Source organism: Aphelocoma coerulescens, chromosome 4A (genome assembly GCF_041296385.1).
Source record: "Aphelocoma coerulescens isolate FSJ_1873_10779 chromosome 4A, UR_Acoe_1.0, whole genome shotgun sequence".
Taxonomy (NCBI): domain Eukaryota; kingdom Metazoa; phylum Chordata; class Aves; order Passeriformes; family Corvidae; genus Aphelocoma; species Aphelocoma coerulescens.
Genome location: NC_091018.1, coordinates 21,497,080 through 21,523,962, shown reverse-complemented (window position 1 = coordinate 21,523,962; position 26,883 = coordinate 21,497,080). Strand labels below are relative to the sequence as shown.

The window sequence follows — 26,883 nt, the reverse complement described above, 5'->3', positions numbered from 1 at the left end:
AATCATCTTAGTCTCTATGGCATGGATTAGGCACTTCCTGCTCCTGCCTGTTGCCTTCCTTTCATTTGGTTGGTTTGGGAGCGTATTTTGCTTTGATGGGAGAATGCCCAGCAGTGTTCTTGGGAGGGATATCAGGCACCACCACTGGCGTGAGCTCCTCTGGCCCTGACCCCGTCAGCTCTGTGCACGTGGTGCTTCACCAAATGTGCTCCAGGACGGACAGACCTGGGCAGCCGAGGGCAGGATGAGCTCCTGCCCCATGGCCAGAGGTGCAAGCAGCCACAGTGGCCAGGAAATGGGTGGGGTGTCCCAGCAGGAAGCACCTTTTCCTCCTGAGAAAGCTGTTGGATAAATCTGCATCCTGCTCTCCCCTGCAGCCTGCCATCTCTTCTGAGCATGGCCCTTTTGGAGCCCATTCTGAGCACTCCAACTTTTCCAGGCATTCACATCTGCTTGTGAAAGGCTGGGATTTGGGCATTTTAGTGTTCAAAATCATCACAATATGCAGCCAAATTCTTGTGAGCCAGCTGAACCCCTTTGTGCTCTTGTGGGCATCTCTGGTTTATGGGATAAGCTCAGCAAATAACATGTGAAAAGGTGTGTGTCACGTGGGGCGTGCCAAAACAATAAATCCAGATTCCTCCCTTGTTTCTCCAAAGGGCTTTTGGGAACCAGACATCCGGTATCCAAAAGAAAACACGCACGGGTTGTCTTTCAGCATGAGTTCTTTGGCTTTGTTTGTTTATTTTTATGATGATGGTGATTGGAAGGCAAAGGTCAAGAGACAAGAGAGCCTGATGGATGTGCTTGCTGCAGCTTTGTGTCCTGCTGGAGCCTGATGCTTGTGGTAGAGTGATCCATAAAAATCTGGCCTATAACGGAAAACATCAAAAAAACAAGCCCCTTCTTTGGCCTCCCAAGGAAGGAGCCGTGTCCTGCCTGAAGCTCTCCCAGTACTATGGAGAAGGAGAGGTTTCCAAGTGGTTCAGGGGTAATGGAGCTGCAGCATGACGCCTGACAAAACCCAAACCTCTTTCAGAAGTGTGTTTGTAAAGTTTCATCTCAAAATAACTCACCCTGAGTATTTCCATACTGCTCAAAATGGTGTTTTTCCTGGATAACTGGTGCATGGAACCATTTTTTATTAACACTGGATGGAGGATTGTAGTTTTATTGGGTGCAGAAGTTGAAAGCTGGCTATTCCCTGATGGCATCTGCAGGCATAAAGCTGGGCCAGGGTCTTGGGAAGCTGTGAGCCCATGGTGGAGTCAAGAATGTTGATGTTTTAGGAGACTAATTACTAAGTTAAAGGCAGGAGAGTCCAAATTTCTCTTGAGCCACATCTGGCTTCCAACAGCAATGCCTTTGTTAGCAAAGACTCCTGACAGTCAGATCCAGCAGGAGGCCACACGGGCTGGAAGATGGAAGGATGCTTAGAGAGGGTGTTGTGAAGGAAGCAGCTGGGGCAGGGGGGAGTTAGGAATGTGTTTTAGGAATGCTGTTTGCAACGTGAACTTACTGGTCTCGTTTGGAATGTGCCAGGCGAGGACAGAGCAGGTTATTTATGCATTGCAGGGGTGGAGGCGGGACACGCATGGTGGCTTTCCCTGGCATTCTCCTCCCAGGCGCTCAGGCACCAGTACAGGGACCATGAGGTATTGTCCTCCAATGGCGGGGCTGGAGAAGAGAATGCAGTGGCATCTCTTCCCCAGCCCCTCGGCAAGCATCAGTCTGCTGACAAAAGCCAAGGGGTTGCAATTGCTGCTGTTCTCAGCCACCCCCTCCACCTCAGGAGGCTCTGGACACAGGCAAACTGAGTAAACCAAGGACTCTGCCCATTCCCACAGCCTTTGTGTTTCCACAGTGTGGCTCCCACATGGCATCCACTGCTGTGAGCCTCAGCAGGTCCCTGCTTTGATGCCATCCCAGGGGCAGATTGCTCCTGGGATGCCCATGGACTTCCTGCGCCTTTGGAATGCCAGCTCTGAACAGTGCATCAGAGGCAGGGGAGATTCACAGCTGCTGTGGGTCCCTTCGCAGTGCCATGGGCTCTGAAGGGGCTGGTGCTATTCCATCGGCGCTGGAAGAGTCCTCGGGTTTTGCTTTAATCTTACAAGTCATGAGAAGAAAGGGCGAATTTTTAGGATTTTGCCAGTAGAGCTGGGCTACAGGTGATGTGTGTGAGGCTGAAGTCCCAGCTGTGAGCTGCAGTGTGCCAGCTTCTCTGCCCAAGGGGTCAGAGCATTTCCCACAGGAATTCCCTCTCCCTTCCTGTAAGAGCATGCTCACGGACCGTGCTGGGTTTGCCAGTGCCAATGAGTGCCAGTTGCTGGGGACCAGAGCAGAGCTCAGAGAGGAATCTGGTGTTGGTCCTTTGGCTGATGCTTCTGCTGGAGACAAAGTGCTGGTTATTTATTGCTTTGTCTTCTCTGTGTTTTGGCTTCCTTGGGCACATCTCCCGCGCACCCCTCAGGGGAAGCCCACCCTGCAGGCAGTGTCCCCAGCAGCACACCCCCACGGCACTGCCTGTGGTTTTTGGGGGTGGCAAGTGCTGCCAGGACCTGCAATTTGGGCATCTGTGTTCCTCCTTCACCTCAGCACCATCTCCGAGCCCTGCAACCTACCTGAGGTGTAGCGTGGTTGTTATGCCCTGGAAGAAGAGAAGTTATTGTCTTGAGCTCATTTTTATCTGTTTTTCCTGATGAAATGAGAGGGAAATTTCTTGTTCCCCTTCCCACACAGTGACAGTGTGGCCACTGGAAAAAAATCCATATTAAAGTTTAGGACTGGAAGGAGGGTGAAGGAGGATGGCACCAGCCCTGGGGCAGGTCCCAGGGAGGGCGAGGGCTCCATCCTCAGCAGGGACCCCCTTCACCCCATGCAGTGCCCCTTCTTTGGGAAGCCCGGGCCTCTGCCCAGGACAGGATTTGCTCAACCCCTTCCGCCTCATCCCCTGTTCAAACCCAGCATTTCCGTTTCATCCGATGCCACTCGGTTCTTAGAGCTGTGATTCTGAATTTCACAGTGTTCCTTGTCAGTCCCAGCAGGAAATATGTTTGGGACCAGTTGGGAAACAGAAGGGAAAAAAAATTACCAGAAGGGTTTTTCTCACTCCTTTGATCTGTCTTTATTTATTTATTTATTTACTTATTAGCAGAAAGCGCAGCGAGAGCACAACTCATCTCCTGCAATCTGTTAGCTGCTTGCTGGGTATTAGAGGATGACACCAGCTGGGCTGGTAAAAAAGTCTTAAAAAAAATAATCCCAAAGCCACATTAGCAATTAAACATGTCACTCCCTGAACTCTGGACTTCAATCCATTTTCTTCCTGCTGTTTTCTCTTCTTTTTTTTTTTTTTTTTTTTTTTTTTTTTTTTGATTCTCTCATGCTTTGTTTCTGGGTTCTGGTCGGAGGCCATGCCAGATGGGGCTTGTGCCTCAGACTGATGCTCAGTTATTTTATATTCTACTCAGGATTAATTAATGCAATGCATGAGCGACTCCTGGGCGATGGCTCCGCTCCGAGGGGCGTGGGGTGAGCGGCGGGCTTGGGTCAAAACTCTGAGTGCGGGTTGGAGACGTTGAATCGTGGACTTGCTAAGGTTGGAAAAGACCTTTAAGATCATCCAGTCCAACCAGCACCATCACCTTGTTCATCACTGACCCATGGCCTCCCACACCGTTTGTTTCATGATGCTAATACAGCAGCAAGGACAAAGCCCCTTTCCTGTGGGACCAGAGCCCTGAGAGAGACATGGGGAGTTGATGTGGGAACCACACCCTTCCCCTGTTCGGGGCAGCAGGAGGGTGGGAGGGGCTGTTCTCCAGCCCCATCTGCCCCAGGTTGGACTGCAGGGGCTGGGCTGGGGGGTTTCCCATCCTTTCCTCCACCCTTGGTGTGAGCAGAGCAGGACAGGGGGTGCCTGGGGGGTCCCTCCTGAGAGGCAGCCCTGGCACCGAGCTCCACTCACTGCTGGGCTGAGGCACAGTGAGAGCACGGAAAATTAAGGAGAATAGAGAGTAATAAACGTGACGGTTTTGGGATAATTTAAATCCAAGTCATGCCCAGCCAGGGAGTTTATCATTCAAGTTGCCCACAGCTGAGCTTTGTGTAACCTTGGGTAAGTGAAGGAATCCCACACACCTCTAGTACGATCTGTGGTGAGTTCTTTAGTGCTCAAAATCTACTTTTTAAGTGTTGTAAAACACTGCAATCAAAAAATAGAAATTAAATTCTAATGGGGCTGTTCCAGAGCCCAGGCCAAGGCCTCTCGTGGAAGCTGTTGCTCGCAGCAGCCCTGCCAGCACATAAATCTGTGGCGTCAGAGGGAACAAAAAGTTCCCATTGGCAAAGACCGTCTCTAAAGAAAGATGAGGGGACTGATGGGGGGAATAAAGGGAAGAAAAGCAAATTAGATCAAGGTTCAGTGAGTGACCTCAGGGTTGGGGTCTGCCAGGAGGATCAGTGTGGGAGGGTTATTCTTGTGCCTTGACACTGTTCAATGTTGAAAGAGTCTTTTGACCCATCGGTGGATGAGCAGGAAAGGGGCTGGGAGCGGGATGGGGCTGGGAGCAGGAGGGGAAGGGGCCGGGGACAAGCAGAGGGAGCAGGCGGAGGGAAGGGGCTCAGAGTGGCCAGGGGGAACAGGCAGGGAAGGGGCCAAGAGTGGGCAGGGAGCAGGAAGGGAGAGGGTTGGAAGTGGGCAGAGGGAAGGGGCTGAGAGCAGGATTCCTGTGTCAGCCTTTCCGTATAATAACTCAGGATCTGCTGCAGAAAACGGCCCGGGTGTCTCGGCTGATGCAGCTGAGCTCCTGGTGTGCTGGCAAAGGGTACAAAGAGTGAGGCTGCGATTTCCCTGGATGTGGGAATTCCTGTTGTTCCTTCCATGTGCACAGTCCTTCTGAGGTGTTGCTCCACTGATGAACTTCTTTAGGAGCTGCTGCAGGGACCTTTGGGCTTCCCAGACTCTCCCTACCTGCCCAGTGGGGTTGGGAGTCAGTCCAGGACCCCAAGGAGCTGGGATGCTCTGTAGCAGCTCCCTGTGCTGGTGATGCCAGGCCTCAGTAGGACTGACTGGGCTGAAGGGTGCCTCTGGCTCCAGCGCCATCCTAGCTATCAGGGATTTGGGAAGCCCCTCCTTTGGGAGGAGAGGGGATGTGAGAGCCTCAGCTTTCGTGTCAAATCAAGCATCCCAGGGCTGGTATGTGTGTTATGCTGAGACTTTGGAGGGAAGCTCAAACGTTGACTCAAATCCACTCCAGAGGCTTGGAAAAAAAAAAAAAAAACAACAAAGTGAACCCACGAGGTGTTTGTTTATTTTCTGGAACTCTTGGGATTTTCCAGCCAGCCTTATGACTCCCTTGGGCTCTGACTCACTGGGATGGAATGGAAGGCCTGCACTGGGCAACTGAGGGTTGGTGGGCAGGGGGCTGAGGGGCAGGGGCTGCCTGGGGGCTGCTGCTTGCCCCTTGAGAGCCCCTTGTCCTGCTGCTGCACCCCAGTGATGGTGGCTGCAGCCTGATCCAGGGCTCTCCCAGGGAAAGAGCTGGATGCTCTTGGTCCACACTGGGAAACCTTGTGCATGTGGAGATGGTCTGCATGTGTGAGGAGGGGTTGACAGCAACGCTGCCCCCTTGGCAGCCCACCCTGAGGGTCTGTGGGTGGCCCTGGATCCTGCCCACGATGCTTCAGGCTCCCCTTTACTGGCTGTATCATAGAGCAGATCTGTTTCCTTCCTAGTGCAGAGGAGAGGGGGGAATTTTTCCTGGTATCAGAAATGGATGGGTTTTTTCTAGAGAAGTGGGCAGGGGCTGATGGGAGCTTTGCACTTCTCTGGGTGCAGCTTTAGCCAAGTTTGAAGCAGCTGGAGCAGGTTTTGGCATGAGCGCTCACCCTGTGCTCAGCAGGAAGGCTCCAGTGGTCCCTCCCCTCTGCGCTTCCCAGATGTTGTAACTTTTGGTGAAGTCTGCCTTGGGTTGGTTCCTGGCCTCATTCCTCGAGGTGGTCTGCAGAGAGGCTTGGGCAGCCCCCATCCAGCGGCATGGCACGGGGTAGGGAGCTCCTGGAGTGCTCGGCGCCACTGGCTGGTGTATGGTCATGGTTTTGGAGGGATGAGGAGGGCAGCAGGGCTGCACGTGGGCTCCCTGTGCACTGCCCAAACCCGCGGCCTGCGGGCGCTTTGGGGCACCTGCCAGCAGCGCGCCACGTCCCCGGCCCCGGGGCAGCCGCAGCGGGCAAGGCTGTGCTCCAGGAGGGAAAACCTGTTCAGGCATTTTCTCTCGTGCCCATTGCCGTAAGACACTGGAGCTTGAGTAATCCACGGGGCTGGTGCCCAAGATCTGCTGGATAAGCCGGCACTGGCGTTGTGCCGGGGCAGCCCAGGAGCGTGTTGGGATGTGCTGGAGGAGGCTGTGGGCTCAGACCCCTGGGCTGGTGTGGGGCTCAACCCATCGGAGTCACCAGTGGTGCCCTGGCTGTGCAGGGGGAAGTGCACAGGCTCTGCTTGCCCAGGGTTTCTGTGGCAGCCACAGTGCCACGTGGTCTGGTGGGACTCCGGGATACAAAGGCTTTGGAAGTGCAGTGTCCCCCTCCACACCTCTGCAAAGTCCCCTAAAGCCCCCCCAGGCACTGCCGGGGCAAAAGGAGTCCCCAAGCAACGCCAAGGCTCTGGCCACAGAAGAAACTCCGAAAATGCCATTTGTGCCATTGCTTGGTGATGGTTTTGGTGACTTTTTGGTGGGTTGAGGCATTTTGAGGCATTTTGTTTACTTCTCCAGAGGCAGAACAGCAAAGGGATAAAGGCAGAAGGACTGGGACTCTCTGCTCGCGCGTGCACAAGGAGTTAAAGCCTTCCCCAGCGTTGGCGCGTTCACCCCGAGGCTCAGTTTGTACCGTGAGCGTCTATCTCAGCATCTCCAGTGCTGCTTTGAACAGTCTCACCGTGGCTTTACATAAGCAACAAATCAGCCAAAGTAAGCCCCATCCCAGGCAGTTGTTGGCGCGTTGGTTCTACTTCCCAGAGAAACCCGAGGGTTTGCGTCCTCCTCTGCGCTGTGGCAGCGCCCACGCTGTGACCTGCGAGCCCAGGCGTGGCTGGGCTGGCCGGGCGGGAGCAGGGAGCGCTCCCAGTGCCGGCTGCCGGCATTCCCAGGATCCTGCCCGCTGCCCCCGCAGCCAGGTGTGGGGCAGGGAGCCCGCAGCACCCTCAGAGCTCACCCAGCCGTGCAGCTCCCACTCCCCTCGGCGTGGCTCAGAGCCAGGCAGGGAGAAACTCGGGGCAGGTTCCCCAGGAAATGTGGGATGGCCTGGCTGAACGTGGGGATGAACGTGCCCCCGGCAGCTCTCACACGCCGGTGCTGGGAAGGTGGAAATGTTGGTTCAGTGCAGGCACGTCTCGCAGGAAGCAGGAGTTTGGGAGGAGGTTATTTATGCAGCAGCTGTCTCCACAGGCTTTGCACTTCATAGGATCACAGAATATCCTGAGTTGGAAGGGACTCACCCCTTCTGGCCAGCTCCTCCACTTTTTCCATCCAAATTTGTTCTGCTAGGGGAGGCAAGGAGGGGAGACCCTGGTTCTGGTGTCATCCTCCAGCCCATGCCTGGTGCTGCTCCATGCCAGCCTCTCACACCGGGAGACAACTGTGGATGAGAGGGGAAGGTCTCCCAAGGGGCACACTGAACTTCATTGTCCCCATTTATTCCTGCCCTGCCTTTCCCAGCACTGGGATACGGGTTTCTAAACTCGGGGGCTCTTCTTGCTTCTGTGGGCAGGAACACAGCAAGGCCCCAACGGAAGAACATTTTCATCAATGGCTCCCAATGCTACTCTCATCTGTCTTCAAGGTATTAAGGGAAAGTAGCAGGTTGTTTCCTTCAGACAGGCTGTTCCCATGTCAGTCCAGAACAAATAAGGTTGCCGGGGCTGTATGGGGACATGCTCCAGGATCATCCTGGCTGTCCTCAGGGTGTTCAGGCATCTTCAGGATAGGGAGGACTTTGTATGGCTCAGTGCTGGGCTGTGCCTTCCTGTCGCTGCTGCCCGCCTCATGCCAGCTCCCTCCATCGGGGTCAGGTGCTGCCAGGTGCCACCAGGAATCTCTGGGTGCCATCGGGGCCCGATGCCATCTCCTACAGCTCCGGTGCCCGAGTGCTGACAAAAGTGCAAGGTTTCCTGCTGCTTTTCAAACCCTGACACTGATGTTTTGTGACAATTAATCTTGCTATTTTTATCAGTCTAATTAGCAGCATTATTAATATTATCGAGGCACCACAGTGGTAATTATATGTCTGCTTAACATGTGCTATCAGTGCTGTTCCAATCCAGTGTGTTTCCGCCTGACATTATCCCACCATTAGCATTGTTTGTTGTGTGCTGCAGAAGATAATTTGATGCTCCTAAACGCTGCAGTCCTCATTAGCAAACTGTCCTCACGTGCCCCAGCTTTTGAGAGTGATGCCATCAAGTGGTGCGGCTTTCTTAGGGATGTTTCTCTGGGAAATCTTCCCCGTTTTGGGGGTTTCCTGTCCATCAGACTCTCCCTCAGATGGGAGGAAATCCTTGGAAGATCCTGTCCCCCAAAATAAAGCAAGCAGATCTTTGCTCTGGCATCTGCAGGAGCTTTTCTGGTCTTTTGCCTGGAAAAGGTTTAAACTGAGAGGAATCCTTCAATATGGGACAGGTGAAGAGATGCATGTGATTCCTGACATTCTCCCGCCTGCTGTTCTGCCTCAGCCAAATGTCCTGCGGCTCCAGCTCCTCCGGCTGCTGCTGCAGAGATGGGGGAAGGAATGAAAAAGGCTCCTGAGTGTGCGCATGAGTTGGATCAACAGGGAATTAAAACCCAGCTGCTGGAACATTTGATCAGCTTGTTTGATCATCGGAGCTGGAAGATGAATTTTCAGGGCATACTGGGAGAGAGAAGGCTCCGGAGTGCAGGCTCTGCTCCGTCATCAGGCGCTGGCAGCCAGCTCGCTGCCTCCTGTCCAGCACGAGCCCCTGATGGGCGTGTGAGGGGGGAGGGCTGTGAAAAAGGGGGGCTGAGGAATTAATATTTAGGAGTCTTGGCAATGACTCACTTGCCCTGTGTCCTGCTGGGAGGGGCTCAGAGGGGGCTCCCTTGGGCTGGTGGTTCTGGTGCTTCTGGCTGCCCAACTCAGTTCCTGCTGGTGGGATGCACCCCAGAGATGGGATGTGTGTCACAGCCCTGGAGATGGGTGTCACATCTTCCAGACAGGTGTTTCAGCCCTGGAAATGGTGTCACAGCCCACAGATGGGTTTTGCAGCCCCAAGATGGGTGTCACAGCCCCAGAGATGAGTGTAGGCAGGGTGGTTTCCTTCCCTTTGAGTTTCTTACTGAGCTTTCTGTCGGATGGTGTCTCCCCATCCTTGGACATTGTCACCCAGCACAACCTCCTCCTCTTCCTCCTCAGCCCTCATTCCCCATCTGCCTCTAGCTCTCATCCCTTCTAGCATGGACTGTCTGATTTCAGGCTCTGCCAGCTCCTGGATGGAAGAACTGAGAAAGAATCCATAGAGACAGGAGCTGCGTGCCAGTGCCATGGCAGGTAACAGTGAGGGGGTGATAGAGGCTGTAGAAGCATGAGGAGGATGAGACACCAAACAAACCCTCAGTCTGGGACAAACAGGCGAGCTGGACCCTGAGCCACTTGCAGATATAATTTATGCATTTATTGCCAATTAATATTTTAAATTAAAACCATGTTCTGCACTGTAACATTTTAGATTAAAACTGTGTTCTGCAGTGTTTTGGCTCAGTAATGCTGAATCCTGTGTCATGCTCACAGCATAAGTCAGGCGTGGTGTCACCTGTGTCACTTGTCACCGACCTCTGGTGCCAGGTCTGGCTGATCTCTGCAGAATTCCCTATGTCTCCTGCCTTAATTTAAAATGCAGGAGCTTTAGCTTCACTCTCCAGCTAATTTTGTATTTGTAATGCAAACCATTTCTTCCCGGTGTTTAGGCGTGAATTCTGCTTCGCAGCTACTTTTTGTGTTTCCCATTCAGTTTGGGAGCAGCCAGAGCTCAATCCTGACGTGCAGTCTGGGTAGTGAGGAGGTGGGGAGCAGGTACCTTCTTCAGGATTCTTCCTTACTTCTTGCTTGAATTTTGCTAATTTGGTTTGGGAGGTGAGATAGGAATTGAATGAAGTGATTAGTAAATCTTTGATAAACCCATTATCTGGTGAAAATCACAAAGTGGCTCTTTTGATGTTGAATGGAACCAGATGTTCTTTGGGAATGTATGAATCTTCCATGAGTTTCTCTCTAGCACTAAACTCCCTGCTCAGTGCATTCCCTTTGAATTGCATCTCTTCATTTCTGCCACAGACACTTGGTTGTTTATTAAATGCAAATAGGAATTTGCGTAAATGACTTGCCAAACCCCAGATTTCTTTTTGCAGCCTCAGATGGGCATTTGTGCTCCTGAGATGATACCTCTGTTTGGAAAGGCCTTTGGAGCCTGTGGAACCCAGGCCATGCCCTGAGCCAGGTGTCACAGGTGCCCACGGGATGGTGCCGTGGCTCCTGAGGACACGTCACACCTCACAAGGTTTGCCTAATGAAACTTTGCTGGTTGTGAATCACACAGAGAGCCTCAGAAGGTGAGGAGGAAGCTTTAATGGAAAAAGTTTTTGTTGATGCTCTTTCAGGTAGTTTGTCCTCTTCTGCCTTGAGTAATTGTTGGTGACACTGAGTTTCCTGCTATTCAGATGCACCCGTGTACCTCACATCAAAATGTGTCAGGCTTTTTCCCTGGAAATTCCATCTTGGAATTCTCACACACCCTGTGAGTATCCCAAAGGGCTCTTCACAGCCACACAGTTACCTGCAGCCAGAGCAGTTAACAGGATTGCAGGTCCTTAGAGCACCCCTGGCAACTGCTGTTCACTGGAGTTCGTGTCATTCCTTGCCCTGCCCTGCCTTTCCCTGCCCTGTCCTTCCTTCCTTTTACCTGCCCTCCTCTTCCCTCCCCTCCTCTCCTCTATTTTGAGGAAAACTTTGATGGTGTTCTTTGCCTACCGTGTATTCATAGAACTCCTTCGAAAGGTGCATCTTCTTTCCACCAGTCAGCTCTTCCATGAGGATATACATATTTATGGAATGAAGCATTACCTATCTTTTATACTGTGAAAGGATTTTGTTCACTTTGGCTTCAAAGCCAGCAGTGCCAGGGTGCTGGCTTATGCCTGACAGTCGGTCCTCAAATGTGGGGCTCTCAAGATGTCTCACGGTCTGATCTCTCCTCGAGCTGTGTTGTTGTTGGTTTGTCCTCTGGTTATCCCTGTGCCTTCCGACAGCTCCTCCAGGCACTTAGTGTGTTCTGGTTTCTAATCCTTCCCCATGCCTGAGACTGTTGCTCTGTGTTTCAGGCCGTGGGTTGTGCCTGTCCTTTGGAATCTCTGCCTTCCCAGGGCTGTGGGTGACTCCTCCTTGACCTTGCTCTAGGGCTTGCTGGGCTTCTTCCCCATCAGGCTTCTGAAGTGCTGCTGGTGGAGCTCTCTGGGCATGGGACCATGTGAGCTGTCCACACTTGGGGGTCCTGCAGACCTCAAATCTGACAGGATGTGCAACAGGGGTTTGTTCACCTGGGTGTCTTTAGGACACTGAGATTCTTGGGAAGGATCTGTACTGCTGCCAGCCCTGGATCCTCCAGCTCCAGCAGCAGGATCCCCAAGAGGTAGAAGGAACTTGTTCCCTTGCAGCCTCCACAGAGTGATCCTCCTGTGTAGGGAGGGCTTTGGGCATCATCCCCAAGGCCACAGTGACCCAGAAGGGTGACAAATGAGTCCTTTTTGCTGCACAGGAGAAACAGAAACCTGAGAGGATGGAAGGCCAAAAGGCCGAGACTGAAGGAGCAGGTGGATATCCGCAGGGTCTTCTTTCTTTTTTTCTCTCTCTCTCCTCAATTTTTGTGGTTTCCTCACTGTGGCAGAATAAAATAGGACCATTGTTAATGGCTTACTTTTCTGACAGAAGGGATTTTTCAGGGAAGCGGGAATCCCAGCAACATTTGGCTCCATTGGGGACAACAGAGCTTCTTCCTGGGTTCCTCCCAAAATGAGCCCTGGGGATTTCTGGGGCCAGTGTGGGGGGACTGCGGCTGGTGGAGAGCTCTGGGGCTGCTGCCAGCACTGGCTTCTTTCACTCACCATCACCCATCCTGCAGGGAGCTCAGAGGGGAAAGGTGGGGGGCTGTTCCCCAGCCCTTCCACCCCTCGGGCTGTGCAGCTGTGGTGGTTCCTAGAGCAGAGCATCAGAAAATGACCCCTCTATAACTCCTGCTTTGGAAGGAACCGGGAATTACTCACTAGAGAAAAATTCCTGGAAAAAGGCATTGCTTGGAGCAATGGAAATATTTTCCTTCCACTCTGTCTTTTTAAAGGAATAAATAAAAATAGTGGGGAACATGCAAATAAACTCAGGACTCACTGTAGTTTGGGAATTTTTTATAGCAAATGTAGCACATTTAATAAGATGTCTGAAAATCACATTCTTTTAAGCTGAAAAACACACAGCCTGAACTGAGAACTAAAATCTTGGTGTTTAACTAGGACAGCTCCAACAAGCAGATCATGCTTAGATGACTTCAGGAATGAAAACTGACTTGTCACAGTCTGGACGAATTGGATAAAATATTTAAACAATTTTCAACACTACTGTAATGATACAGAAAACCAGGATAATATCCAAGTGGAGAAGAATTGTTTTGGACAGATTAAAGGATGTAAAGACTGAAGGACTTAAATCAGCCATATGCATTTCTACCAGGATGAACCTCTGTGATACCCAGAGGCTGCCCCATCCCTGGGATTGTTCAAGGCCAGGGCCTTGGAGCAACCTGGGATGGTGGAAGGTGTCCCTGCCCATGGCGGGGGGTGGAACTGAATGAGCTTTAAGGTCCCTCCCAAACCAAACCATTCTGGGATTCACTGGTTCTGGTGAGTGCTGGGGGACCTGCCCAGGTGTAAACAGCTGCCGTGGGTGTGCTGGCACCATCTGCCCATCGTCCCCATGGAGGCAGCAGACAGTGCAGGGTGGCACTGAAATGTCCTTTTGGGGCTGTTGGTTGTCCTGTCGCTGCCCCATGGCTCGCTCACAGGAGTTACCCCACGCCGGGCTGGGGGGATGCCCTGGTCCTTCAGCAGCCCTGTGCCTCACGTGTGCCTCCTGACTGCTGCAGGAGCTGGGGCCCAGGGCTGAGCTGCCACGTGTCCTGCCTCTCCGTGGCCTGGAAGTGGTGTCAAAATCTGTCCCAAAAAGTCTTGGTTGATAATGAAGGATGCAGGAGAGAGAACACCCAAAAGCTGCTGTGCTGTGCCCTGTTGTGGGAATGAAGGGAACCAGCCTCTGCTGGAAGTGTATTTGGTGGAAGTGTGGCAGCTGAACTTGTGTTTGGGCAGCTCCTGGTTTTCCCTTCCAGTTCCAGGAACTGCAGGAGTGTGCTGTGCTTTGCTGGGCTTCTGCCTTGTGCTGACTTTCTGATGGAGCCGCACACTTAGGATGTAGGAGAAGGTCTGGTCACCCCGTAACAGGGAGGGTGTCAGCTGCCTTATTCCCATCCTATTTCTCATCTTAGCCAGGAAAACAGCTGTTGGGAGGAAAGGGTTAAAACTGGAAGATTTGGCGAGGAGGAATACTCTCGCTCAAAGGAACCTTGCAGCTGGGAATGCTAAGAACATCAGTGTGGGAAAACTCCATTTATTATGCCTAGTGCTGTTCATTCTCTGCCTGTCTTGAGAAGTAGAATTCCTGTGTAGGGTAACCCTCTGACAGACGTCCTGGAGCCTCCTGCTGGGCAAGAGAGAGATGATAAAAACACAGCCTTGTGATAAACTGCGTGTGCACAAAGCCCTCGGAGTTACTGGGGCAGGCGGCCCTGCCTGCTGGGATGAGCCGAGCCTGGCGGAGCAGTGTCCCCGTGTGTCTCTGGCTGCTGGGATGAGCCGAGACTGGCGGAGCAGTGTCCCCGTGTGTCTCTGGCTGCTGGGATGAGCCGAGACTGGCGGAGCAGTGTCCCCGTGTGTCTCTGCCTGCTGGGATGAGCCGAGCCTGCCGGAGCAGTGTCCCCGTGTGTCTCTGCCTGCTGGGATGAGCCGAGCCTGGCGGAGCAGTGTCCCCGTGTGTCGCTGCCACTCAGCACTGTTAGTGAGGTACTGAAATGAATCCACTCTTCGCATTTCCGCCGTGGTTTGGTGTCACCCTGGTTACCTGTGTGTGTTGGTTCACACAACAGCCGATCGCGGCTTGCCAAGGAACAGCTCGTTCCATGGGAGACATGCGTGTGTGGCCAGGCTCCAGCAGCAGAGGTTCTCCAGCACCGCCAGCCATTCCTCTTCTCCCTGCATTGAGGAGGACAGCCTGTGCCAAGGACTTCCAGGTGTTCGGGCTCTTACAGCGTTTTGCCTGAAGGAATATTTTTGAAAGCAAAGCCCCTGTTGCTGTTAAGTAGCACAGGGACAGGGGCAAACAGGGGACAGGGAATGTGCACCCTGGAGCTGCACCAGGCAGCCAGACACAAACCTTGCCAAAACCATGCTCAGGCCAAGTCTGCAACTAATCAGCGATTTTGGAGAAACAACAACATTAAACTAGTTTGTGTGACTTTCCCCCTTGTGACTTTTCCCCAGGACAGCTTTGATTTACAGGAGAATTAGCGTCGCTCCCGGTCCTCAGGTTGTCTGCAGGAGCAGGAGCATTTGGTCACATTCCTGGGTAGCAGAGGCCAAAGAATGAGGCATTGGGAGGAGGTGAGTGGGACCCTAGGTCGCTCTGTCGGCAGGTGACAGAGCAAGTTTTACCCGCAGCCATCTCTGTCCCTCTCATCTCTTCAGTTGAGATGTACCCCAGAAAGGCAGGAGCTCTGCAGGCTTGCCTGTGTGTGTCAGAAGAAGCTGAGGTCTCCCCCATGGCTGAGGATGTGCTTCAGTTGTGTCCCCGGCATCTGCAAGGTTGTGCCACAGGGACAGGGCAGTGCTGGGGACAGCCCCAGACCTGGCAGCAGTGTGACTGTGCAAAGCCTGGCCATGTGCCATGTCCAGAGGGCTGAGCGAGGCTGGAGATGGCCCTGGACCTGGTGGCAGTGGGACTGTGTGAAGCTCTGGCTGTGTGCTGTGTCCAGAGGGCTGAGCTCCAGGAATGTGCTGAGCTTCAGAGAGAGCTGTGTCAGTGCAGCTGGAGCCTTGGGCTCTCCAGGAAGTGCCACAGGCAGAGCAGGACCCTGTGGGCAGAGCTGCTGCACCGTGGGGTGCCCCATAGGAGTGTGGGTATGAGTGGCACCTCACCATGAGCGAGGCAGCTGCACAACAGATCCAGAGTGTGCTTTCAGCTCATGTGCTGGGACAAGCAACAGGTTTGCTCCTCAAAACCAGGCAGGTTCAGACGATGCTGGTTGGCTCAGCCCAAGAGAAGATGCTCCAGAAGAGCCGACAGGACACAAATCCAGTATGTGCTGAGTCGGCAGCAGCACATGCAGCGGCTGCAAATCCCACACTTACTTGGGTTTTTCTGCTTTATTTTTTCTCTCCTCAATTTAAATTCCCAAGGAGACACAATACACAGTAAATGCTGATGCAACCCGTGCTGGAATGCTTTGTGGAGGAGCATGGATCCCACCTGCCTGCCTCTGCCCTCCAGTCCCTGCCCAACCCAGCACAGCTGCTCCTATGGGCTCTTGATGGTTCCTTCCTGCTTTCATCCCACTTACAAATTGGAGCATGGCCACTGAAATGGTGGATTTACCCCACCGTGAGCAGGATCCAGCACTAGGTCTCACCAGGCTGGGATTACCCTGTGCTTTCTGTGAGGTGAAGGGGATGGGCTGGGGCCACCCCCAGGCTGGGCACTGGGAGCCCTGGCTGTGACAAACCTACCCCTGTGTCACCTGCATCCTCAGCCCTGCTCCCCATAGGGAGCTTCCCTCCAGGGCTGCTTCCCAACTGAAGGTGAGCATAGAATGAGACAGTCAGGGTTGAAACCTAATAGATCACCACGGATTAAACCTGATCAATGGATTTGGAGCTGCTCTTTTATTGCTCAGACTGATCAGGGGAAAAGGGCCATGTCACCGCACCCTCAGGTGTGTGTTGGTCAAGTGCATCCCGATGTCCCCATCCCCTCTGTGCCGGGGGGTCACTGCCAGCGCCCCTTTGCCTGGCTCAGGCTCTGGCTCTTGACTCTTCAGCACCATCAGAGTCCCCCCAGCCCCATGCTGTGCAGAGCCACTTGGTTTCTAGGTCAGCTCTGCCAGTGGGGCGACAGCAGCCCCAAATGCTGGCAGAGGTTTCAGCTCCTGCTCAGTCTGTTTTGCTCCAAAGCGACTTAAAATGCATTCGTGTCACACGCAGCAGCTCAGTCCTGTCTCTTTGTCACTTGTCCCACTGTCTAGGGACATTCTCCGAGCAAAGCCCAGTAGCTGACTGGCTTTGCATATTTTTCCCTGAAGTTTTTTTTTCTTGGTGGTGGGAACTGATTCTAAACACAGAATTGTGGAATCACAGAATGGTTTGGGTTAAAAGAGACCTTAAGCTCATCTTGTTCCATGCCTCTTCCTGGGCAGGGACACCTCCCACTGCCCCAGGCTGCTCCAAGCCCCGTCCAGCCTGGCCTTGGACACTGCCAGGGATGGGGCAGCCACAGCTGCTCTGGGCAGCCTGTGCCAAGGCCTCTCCACCCTCACAGGGAAGAATTTCTTCCACATACCTAACCTAAAATTTCCCCTCTTCCAGTGTGGATCACCTGGCTGTGCCGCTGCCAGGGCTGGTGGTGGGCAGTGCCGTGTTCAGCCCTCTGTGCAGCCTGTGGGAAGGGGAGGTGGGAGTGGGAGTAGTGCTGGGCTTGGGACCTGCTGTGGCCACTGAGAGGAGCCTGATCTGTGCAGTGCTGTCAGTGCCTTGGAAATGTCCAGGGCCAGGTTGGACAGGGCTTAGAGGAACCTGGGATAGTGGAAGATGTCCCTGCCTATGGCAGGAGTTGTATGAGATGAGCTTTATGGTCCCTTCCAAGCTATTCTGTGATTTTAGTTTGGCAGTGCAGAGGCAGCTGCCAGTGGAGTGAGAGGATGCTGCACTAACCCCACTATCACTGTCCTGCTCCAAAATCCCCTCAGAGCAGATGGGGTTGGACTGACCCTGGTGGGGCTACCTGCAGGTCACCCTGTCCAGCTGCTGCTTCCCCAGAAAGCTGCCCCAGCATTCCTGAGACAAACCACATCAATTCCATCATCCCCACAGAGCCAGTGAGTGCCTGGGGCAAGAGCTCAGTGCAGAGCAGCATTTTGGCTGGGAACAGGGACACGGGGGGGAGGTTCCCAGGGCTCCAGTGCAATTACAGCTGCCTCATGCTATCAACAATTTTGTGGTTTTAAAAAATGAGCAGCTCCCTCAGGAGCTCTGTGGCAGACTCCTGATGCCCTGGGCAATGTCCTGGTGACATCTGGCTTCCCTGTGCTGCTCCAAAACTAGTCAGAGGACACCCCGCAGCAGTCCTGCCCTGTGCTGGGACCTGGCAGCGCATCCTCAGCCCCGAGGGCTTGACTGTGCGTCCTCAGCCTGGCAGCGATCCCAGATGGCCGCTGCAGGTGCTCCTCCCCTTCCCTGTCCAGGTGGGGCTGGTGAATGGTGGTGGCTTCCAAGGAACTGGTTTTCCTGCTGCTTTGGCATCCAGGGTGCGTTTTGGGGTGGGTTTGACTTGGTGCCTGTGTGCCTGCACGTGGGTTGGTGGATGCACACGTGATTTGTGTTTGTGGCATGCAGGAGGATCAGGGCAGGGATTCGCCTCCATTATTGGAAGTGATTATAGATGAACAGGGGCACTGAGAAAAGCCCTGAGTAAATCACTGTGAGTATCACTCTCCAGTCTTGGCTGCCTTCCCGTGAAGATAAATGCAGAAACCTGTCTGTGATAAGGCAGAGCCAAAGGACACCCTCTGTGCCGTCATGCCAGGCTGAGTCCCTCGCCCCTCAGAGCAGCACTGAGGGATGGCAGCACTGACCAGCAGCCATCCACAACCCCTGCATTCCTGTCCCTAGGGCTTTCCCAGCTCCAGGGTTCTCCAGGTCCTCTCGTCCCACACCCACAGGTTCATGCTGCTGGAGGAAATCCGAGGCTTGTGTGGCCCAAACCCCTGGGGACTTGGACCCCCTCAGCCTCCGGTCTGTGTGATGTGTGGGGACCCTGTTCTTTGGCCACCTGCGTGGGGCTCAGAGCCTGCTCTGCTCCATCTCTCAGCTGATTAAAGCCACAAGGCTGATGGCGTTTCCCAGTGTGAACCAGCCTCCAGACTGGTGGATGGGCATGGGGACCGGCCATGGAGAGCAACTCTGGCCAGGCGCAGGCAACGCTGTGTTTGATGAAGCACAGGGACCAGGAGGACACCACGTATTCATAGTTCCTAAAGTTGTCTTGAGCCTGCAGCCTCGATGCCTTCTTCAAACAGAGAAATCCATGTTTAGTTCAACTGCTTGTTTGGTATTTGGAGGAAAAGGAAAATCGAGTTGTTGCCCATTGTACCCATAACTGAACAAACATGAGCATTGGTGCTCGCAGGTCAGTGCTGTCTGACTGCTCTCCTCTGGCTGGGTGGGAGGGGATTTATTGTGCATCTGGTCACTGGCAGGTAAAGAGTGCACATGCTGAGCTGCTCTGTTGGAGTTGTGGGAGGATTTGATCCTGTGGGGAGGTTCGGCCCCTGCCCCACGGTGCCTGTGTCCAGGCACTTCCCTCTCTCGTCCTGCTGTCCCTGGGCGACCCAGCCCCTTCTCCCCATGGCCCTTTTTCTCACTTCTCTCCTCATTTGTAGAGAAATCACCTATTTGTATTTCAGGACAGAAGGTGGAGGTTTGGGTAAATGACAGGCATTTTATAAAGCAATTAAAACCCAACCTCTGTAATTGCTGTAATTTATATACACCTACAAAATAACCAGCTGGTGTGATCCAGGCTTCAAGCCCATTTTATTTGTTTCAGCATGTCAAACAGACGGAAATGTTCCATCTGTGTTTTCCTGGGATGCAGAGGGGTTGGCAGCAAGAGTCCATGGGTGCCCCGAGTGGCAGGGGAGGAGCAAAGGGCTGTGGAACCATCAGTGACACCAGTAAAGTGCCACCACTTGCCTCAGCATCGCCCCAGAGGATTTGTGATGAAGGGATTGATGCTCAGGGGCAGGGTTTATGTGTGTTTATGGATGGAAGGAGTGATGCCATCCCCGAGACAACTTGGGATGCTGCAAATGGGGTTTGGGCACAAAGCTGTGTGCTTCAAAGCTGTACCCCCAGCCCCCACCCTGCCCTCCATCACACCCTGGAAGATTAAAGCAGAGTGGTGCGAGTTCAAAGCTGCAACCTCAGTGCAGCCACGCTGGTGACGAGGGAGGTAATTAGCAAGTGAAATGTTCGTTGCTGTAGTGAAATGATGTTTATAATATTGGGCTGTGAGGAGAGGGGGGCGGGAGCAGCTGGCTTTGCCATTATCCATACATCCCCACTCTGCGAACCCTTCTGGCATAACGAAGGCTCCCTGGGTTTTATTCTGTTTCTCCAGCCTGTTCCTGTGTTCTGCCTTACTTGCCCTTGGCCAGCAATTTTCAGAGTTGCAAATGAGCTCAAAGTATTTTAGGAGCCAGTGGTTTTTCAGGAATGAGTGCTCTGCCTGTGCTCCGTGCCTGTGATTCACGTTCTCCTGGCTCAGTAGCCCCCAATTACCCATCTATGCGGAGGGGGCTGTGTTTATGGGTCTGCTGGAATCAGATCAAAGCCTCAGACTGCAGTTCCTACCTGCAGATGAATGAACCACCTCAGGGACCCTCTTCCAGCCCTGGAGTTTAAAATATTAATAGGATATCATTTCCTGACAAGTGCTGCAACAGGTAGCGAGTGCTTTGTTGTAAAGCATTCCTGGTAGCAGAGCACGTGGAGCTGGCAGTGCTGTGTCACTGAAGTTGTTAACAGCCACAAACTGTGTTCCCCCCATGGCCATGGATATCAATATCCCCTCAAATGGGGTTTTCATCCGTGCTTCACTGGATCCCCTCCTTCTCCCAGAACATTGCAGCCTGTGGGCACCAAAGCAGGCCCAGGGATCCCCATCCTGCTCAGGTTGTGCTCTGCTGGCAGAGATCTGCTGCCCATGATCCACTGGTCATGACCTCCTGGTCAAGATCTGCTGGCTGGGATCCACTGCCCATGATCCACTGCTCATAATCTTCTGGCCATGATCCACTGGCTGTGATCTGCTGGCTGAGATCTGCTCTGGTGAGCAAAGGGCAGCGCGGCTGGGGACTGAAGCCAGAACAATGCAGCTGACCTCTCCCTGCCTGTGCCATCATTGCTCCAGCTGAGGTGGTTGGCAAAGGAGACATCCCTCTCCCATGGCTCATCAGGCTCTTGTTCATCTCCCTCACCCTGTGCAGAATAAAACTGGTGATGAAAATAGCCAAAATTTGCTCTCCAAAGGAGTGGCAAAGGGCAGACACCCACACTGTCCTCTCCAGCTGGTGACACCACAAGGTCACTGCAGTGCTGGGCTCAGTGTCTCCCCCATGGCAAAGCTCCCTGGCATGGGCAGGAGCTGCCAAGGACCCCCAGAGCCTTCTCCCAAAGTTGTTCCAGTGTCCCTCCCTCAGGCAGTGTGCTGGGTGGCAGAGGGTCTCGGTTGCTGGCAGGGGACTGGGGACACTCCAGCTTTGCTGATCTCTGTATTTTTCCTCTTTCTTCCATTTCTGGACCTGCAGCAAACCCTGGAGACAAATCTCACCAACCTGGTTAAACGCAACAGCGAACTGGAAAACCAGATGGCCAAGCTGATACAGATCTGCCAGCAAGTGGAGGTGGGTGAGGGCCAGGAGGGGGCTGGGGGAGGTGCCCGGGGCAGCTCCCAGTGCAAGGGAGGCAATGCATGGATCACCCCAGAGTCCTTTCCTGGGGGCTGCCCTGGGAGCACAGTGAGTGTGGGGGGTAGTCCCAAGCAGTGGAGGACACACAGGGGTGGTTCCCAGGGAGTTGGCATGATTGGGAGCCACTGAGAAGAGGCGTACGATGCTGAGCTGGCTCCAGGCAGGAGGACCTGCCCACTGCTCTGTGCTGGGGGCAGCAGATCCTTCTGGTGAAGACTGAGTGACACGAGCATGGAAGCAGGGCTCAGCTGGGTGACACTGCACCTGTAACGAGGCTCATCAACTGGGTGACACTGAGCCTGCAGAGAGGCCTCAGCTGCGTGACACCAAGCATGCAGCAGTTCCTTGGACCACCTTCCCACAGGAGTAAACCCCAGGCTGCTGCCGGGATCGAAGCCATGGATTCAGAGGGAGATGGCCAGTGCCTGAGAGAACACAACAGTTGTTTTACTTCACCCTCGGGCACCCCAGGCCTTGTGGGGGATGCAAGTCCTGTGCCTCCCCTGCACCTCCCCCAAGCCATCCCATGGGCCCAGCAGGATGCAGGAATGCTGTGGTGGGACACCACAGGATGCTGTGAGTGAGATGGAGGGATGCTGTGGTGCAGTGCTGTGGCAGGATACAGGGATGCTGTAGTAGGATGCAGGGATGCTGCAGCAGGACAAGGGGTGCTTCTTGTCCTGGCTGGAGCCGTTTGCCCACAGCAAAGTGTCTGGGATGCATTTGCAGCTTGTTCTTCACCACCTGCATCTCAGAGCAGCCGGGGCTTTGGGGCCCTGAAGGTGCTTAAAGCCCCGCGGTTCCTGCAGGCAGCATCAGTGCTTTGTTCTTCACTCCCTCAATAATGTCCTGATGATCTGGCAGGAGGAAGTGAGTGCAGAAGCCCTTTCTGTGAGTGCCAGCGGGGCCAAGTGTGCCGCCAGCAGCTGGCAGCCAGTGTCACAATGTGCAAAGAGAAGGAGGAGGGGGCTGAGATGCTCTGAACTTCCAGCCAAAATAAGGAGCAGAAAAATCCCACTTGGCTCTGCAGCACTGCTGGCCTTCTGTGCCAATGCTCTGTGTCACTGGCATTGTCCTGCTTCTCTCTGCCTGTGCATCTCCCTGCAGCAGGAATGGCTTTGTTGGAACTGTCTCTCCTGGGCTTCCTTTTCCCCAGGGCTCAGTGGGCTTGGAGTGAGTCTGGGAAAACAGATAGCAAATGGATGTTTGGCAGAGAGAGAAGGAGCCAGGGTGCCCTTGCAGAGCTCTGGTGACAGTCACCAGCCCTTGCTGCTCTGATGGGCCATGCTTTGGCTCTGAGAACCCACCAGGGATGGAGCAGGGATGTGGCTGGATGTCCTTCCAAACCTCTTCCTTTGAATCCAGCTCCAATGTCTTAGTGACCTGACGTAGGATAAATTGAAAGATACTTGGTATTTCTGTCTGATCCTCGGAGTCTGAGACCTCTAAGCTGTCGTTTTTGACAGAGTTTGGGAGTTTTCAGCTTTGTCAGACACTCTGCTTAAAATAACAGTTCCAAATAACATTTCTCAGCTATGCTGAATGTGCAGCCGGGCCCTCGGAGGCACCTTCGCAGAGAGCACAGTAAACTGTGAGGCAGAAAATATCTGTGCTCCCCATCAATCTGATTCCAGGGAATTTTGCTTTTGAGCTATTTGTGGACATGGCACACAGGCAGGCACGTGCAATCCCCAGGTACTCTGCCCCTCAGACACGCTCACTGTAAATCTCATGGCATGTCCAGAGAATGGTGCCACCAACACCTCGAGGGACAGGGGTTCACCCCGGACAAGGGCACTGGGCCTGTGCTGCTCCTCAGAGTGACTCTGCTGCATGGGGGGCTGCACTGAGAGATGTTGGAATGGCCAAATCCTGTGGCAGTAAGGGAAATGTGGACCAAGGAGAGCAGATAACAACCCTGTGGAGAAGCTGAGTTTGTAACACAGAGATGGTACCAGCCCAGTGTCCCCATTGTGGGGAGAGCAGAAGCTGCACGTGCGCCGTGGGGCTGAGGCCTCTGTGTCACAGTAGCCTCAGTGTGAGCTCCTCGTGTCCCCAGGGCACAGCTGCTACACAGCCAAAAACCTGTTGAGGATTGTGGAGGTGGGATGGGGTCCTCTGCTCCCTCCCTGAGCTGCCGGGGCGCTGAGGAGGAGGTTTGCCGGTGTATGAGTCATGCTGTGGGCTGAGATGCTGTTTCACATCCCCATGAGCTGCAGGACAAGCTTTTCCCAGAGCTGAGTTTATTCCAGGACTGTTGTCCCTAGCACATTCCCCCCCAGCACTGAGGTGGGTGAAGTGTTTTTCCCTCCCTTGTTACAACTAAAAGCTGCCCAGCTTTCCTGCAGCCACAGCACCTGCTGAGTCTTCACCCCCAAACCCAGCATTCACCTGGGAACTGGTTCATCCCTGCGGAGTAGTTTGGCCAGTGTCCAGGTGTTCTTGAGCCAGGGATTTGCCCATGGAGCACTGCTGGTCTGCCGTACCCTCTCCAAGCTCTGCTGCTCCTTTGGGGGAACCCCAGCCTCGAAAATGCTCCTTTTTGGGCAGAAGGCAACTGGGAAAGGATGGTGGTGTCCTCTGCAAGTTTACCTGCCTTCAGCCCCCCAGAACATGAACGTGATTGAGGGCAGATTTCTTGCCCTGGGCAGGTTTTCAGATTTAGGCTGTGGATGTCTACAGGTTTACGTTGTCCTGTAGCCATCCTGGAAGGGGAACCCTCCAGGCCTGAGCTGGGCCGTGGGACAGCAGCTGAGGTGCCAACCTCCCCTCCTGTCCCTTGGCCCAACATTTCCTTCCCACCACAGCAGCTCTGCCACAGCAGCAGTGCCACAGCAGCAGTACCACAGCAGCAGTGTCACAGGAGCTTTGCCACAGCAGCTCTGTCACAGCAGCTCTGTCACAGGAGCTCTGCCACAGGAGCTCTGTCACAGCAGCTCTGTCACAGCAGCCGTGCCACAGGAGCTCTGCCACAGCAGCTCTGCCACAGCAGCTCTGCCACAGCAGCTCTGCCACAGCAGCTCTGCCACAGGAGCTCTGTCACAGGAGCTCTGCCACAGCAGCTCTGCCACAGGAGCTCTGTCACAGGAGCTCTGCCACAGCAGCTCTGCCACAGCAGCTCTGCCACAGGAGCTCTGTCACAGGAGCTCTGCCACAGCAGCTCTGCCACAGCAGCTCTGCCACAGCAGCTTGCTGCAGGCTCCAGACCCTGGGGCTGTTCCCTGCCCCCCACTACATGCAGCAGATTGGGAAGATTTTCCACTGTTTTTCCTCTGTGGAGCTCTTTGTGCAGACCATCAGCTGTCTCCCACTCCAGTGTTTCATAATCTGCTGGCCAGGTTTAAAATAAGATCCTGTAGCAAAAATGTGGTTCACTCAAGGCTGCCTTTGGACTGCTCTGTGTTTCAGAGGAATTTGGGAGAATTAAATGAGGAAAACTGGTTTCTGTCCTGTAGTGTGCTTTAATGAAGTGCTAGGGCTCGATCCCTCCTCCATAAAATGCATTCCCCCCTGTCCTGTCCTGTCCTGTCCTGTCCTGTCCTGTCCTGTCCATCATCCCATGGATACTGGTCTTCCTGGAGGCAGAGGACGGGAACCTCCGCCTGTGCCCCACTGCACTCTGTGTGCACCACTGTGAACACAGCCATAGGAGTGTGTTGTGTGTCCCTGCCAACACCTCTGTGTTGTATGTCCCTGCCAACACCTGTGCATTGCTGTTCTGGCCAGGTGAACACAGCCATGCACGAGGCCAAGCTGATGGAGGAGTGTGATGAGCTGATGGAGATCATCCGCCAGCGCAAGCAGGTCATCGCCGTCAAGATCAAGGAGACAAAGGTGAGAGGTCCCAGCTCTTGTGTCCCTAGTCACATGTCCCCTCCTGTGCCCACGGGGTGGCCACTGCAGGGTCTGCCCCCCGTCCAGGAACAGCACTCCCACAGCCAGGGAGTGCAGCGGGGCTGCAGCAGTGTGTGTTGCCTCGCCATGAGGGGTTTGCTTTGGGCAGCACCGGTGCATCTCCTTGTCCAAAATCCGGGTGTCCCTCACTGCTGCTGCCCTCCAGGCCACCCCACATCCAGGTGTCCATCACTGCTGCTGCTGCCCCAGGGCTCCTTTGCCAAGGACAAAGCATGTGCTGGCTGAGGCTGGAGGAGGAGCAGTGTGTTGGTTAGCGTGACAAGTTGGTGCAGAGGCTTGGATCACTCCAGACAGCTTCCTCAGGGCTCTTCACCACTGTGGTTCTAATAGAATAATGTGGAATTAATATTGAAGGACCACAGTCCAGTGCTGCAGAGAGAGCAGAGGCTGCATGCTCTGCATTGCAGCACAGCTGGGGGGGAGCTGCTTCTCGCCCTTGTCTTTGTAGGAGTGTTTGGACCTTTCCTCCAGCGGTTCCAGGTGTTTCCCAGTGGTTTCTATATGTAGCATCCCACCCCAAAGGGGAAGGGAACACCCAGGATTCACAGATGCTCATGGTTGAAAGGAATGACAAATGTCAGAAGGTCAGCAAAAGCTTATAGAGTTTTATTAATAAATTGCTCCTGGGTCAGGATGGGGTTCCCTCTGTGCCTCTCAAGCTCCTGAGCAGTTCTGTCTCCCTCTGCTCCTCCAACAGGTGATGAAGCTGCGGAAGCTGGCCCAGCAGGTTGCCAACTGCCGGCAGTGCCTGGAGCGCTCCACGGTCCTCATCAACCAAGCCGAGCACATCCTGAAGGAGAATGACCACGCACGGTTCCTGCAGACTGCCAGGAACGTGGCTGAGAGGTGGGCTGGGCTCGGGATGCTGGTGCTGGAGCTGGCCCCTGGTTGTAGGTCCCTGTCCAAAGATGACCCAGTTCCCCCCAGTCACTTCCCCGGACATCCCGAGCCATCCCTGCAGCCTCCCACTGTGGTGTCCTCAAATAAACCCTGGGGTCAGGTTCCTATCCCTCACAGGACAGGTGCTGCATGGCAGGTCCTAACAATACTGTGGAAGCAAGCCCCCTTCCCTGGGGCAGGAAAGTGGTGGAAATGCCAATCCAAAGGGAGTTCAGGGGCCGGTCAAAGCTGGGAGCCCCAGGGATGGAGCCCCCCCACTCTCAGGGGACCTGTCCCCAGGCTAGGCCGCTCTTCTGGGTGGGGGCAGTGGTTTCCTGCCAGCAGGTGAGTCAGGGTGAGGCTGCCCCATCCCCGTGCCTCCCTCGCCGCGCGCACCCTGTTGCGTATTGATGGTCCCTTCTTTCCTTCCAGGGTCGCCATGGCAACTGCATCCTCGCAAGTCCTGATACCAGATATCAATTTTAATGATGCCTTTGAAAACTTTGCTTTAGATTTTTCCAGAGAGAAGAAGCTGCTGGAGGGGCTGGATTATCTAACAGGTGAGTGCACAGGTGTGCTCCACTCTGTATCTTCCCCTCAGCCCCCTGCCCTGCGCCCCACCAAGGGCTGGTAGACCTATTTTAAGACTTAACCAGCAACAAGCGCCAGGGCAGCTGTGGCAGAGCAGGGGCTGGGCTGTCCCCAGGACAGTGACATGTCCCCATTCTCCTGTTTCACCCTGCTGCTCCTGGAGGACCATGGAAAAGTCCAGAAAGTTTAAAAATTATGTTTCCCATGACCTGGGGAGGAGGCTAATGTCCATAAGGATGCAAGAGGGATAAGGATTACATAAGGGTTACAGAGGAGGAAAGATGAATTAACCAATTACTGTACTTCTAAAGCACTCTGTGCTTTAACATTTCCCTTTCCCTGCCCTTTTTGTGGGTCACTTGATCCTAAATTATGAACCCTGCTGGGCAGGACCTCGCTGGGCCCCTCAGTGCTGCCCTGATGCCACAGCACAGACTGATCGCTGCCCTCAGGGGTCTGGGAGCAGCAATGGCTGCTGGAGCAGCCTGTGCTGGAGCACTGGAGGGATGAAAGCTCCAGGGAGGCGAGGACATCCTCACTCACCCAAATCCGATTTTATCATCATGAAGCAGATCAGCTTTCAGGGAAAG

General features: G+C 54.1%; 1 protein-coding gene across 2 annotated transcripts in view; it reads left to right on the top strand.

Annotated features, from left to right (window-relative positions):
• MID2 (midline 2) overlaps positions 1-26,883 on the top strand; it is a 65,506-nt gene that overhangs the window by 25,984 nt on the left and 12,639 nt on the right. For both annotated transcript variants that reach the window (XM_069015801.1, XM_069015802.1), the window contains exons 3-6: positions 20,747-20,842; positions 24,635-24,742; positions 25,521-25,669; positions 26,135-26,262. In XM_069015801.1, coding sequence (XP_068871902.1) covers positions 20,747-20,842; positions 24,635-24,742; positions 25,521-25,669; positions 26,135-26,262 — 481 coding nt within the window. The remainder of the gene's footprint in view (positions 1-20,746; positions 20,843-24,634; positions 24,743-25,520; positions 25,670-26,134; positions 26,263-26,883) is intronic.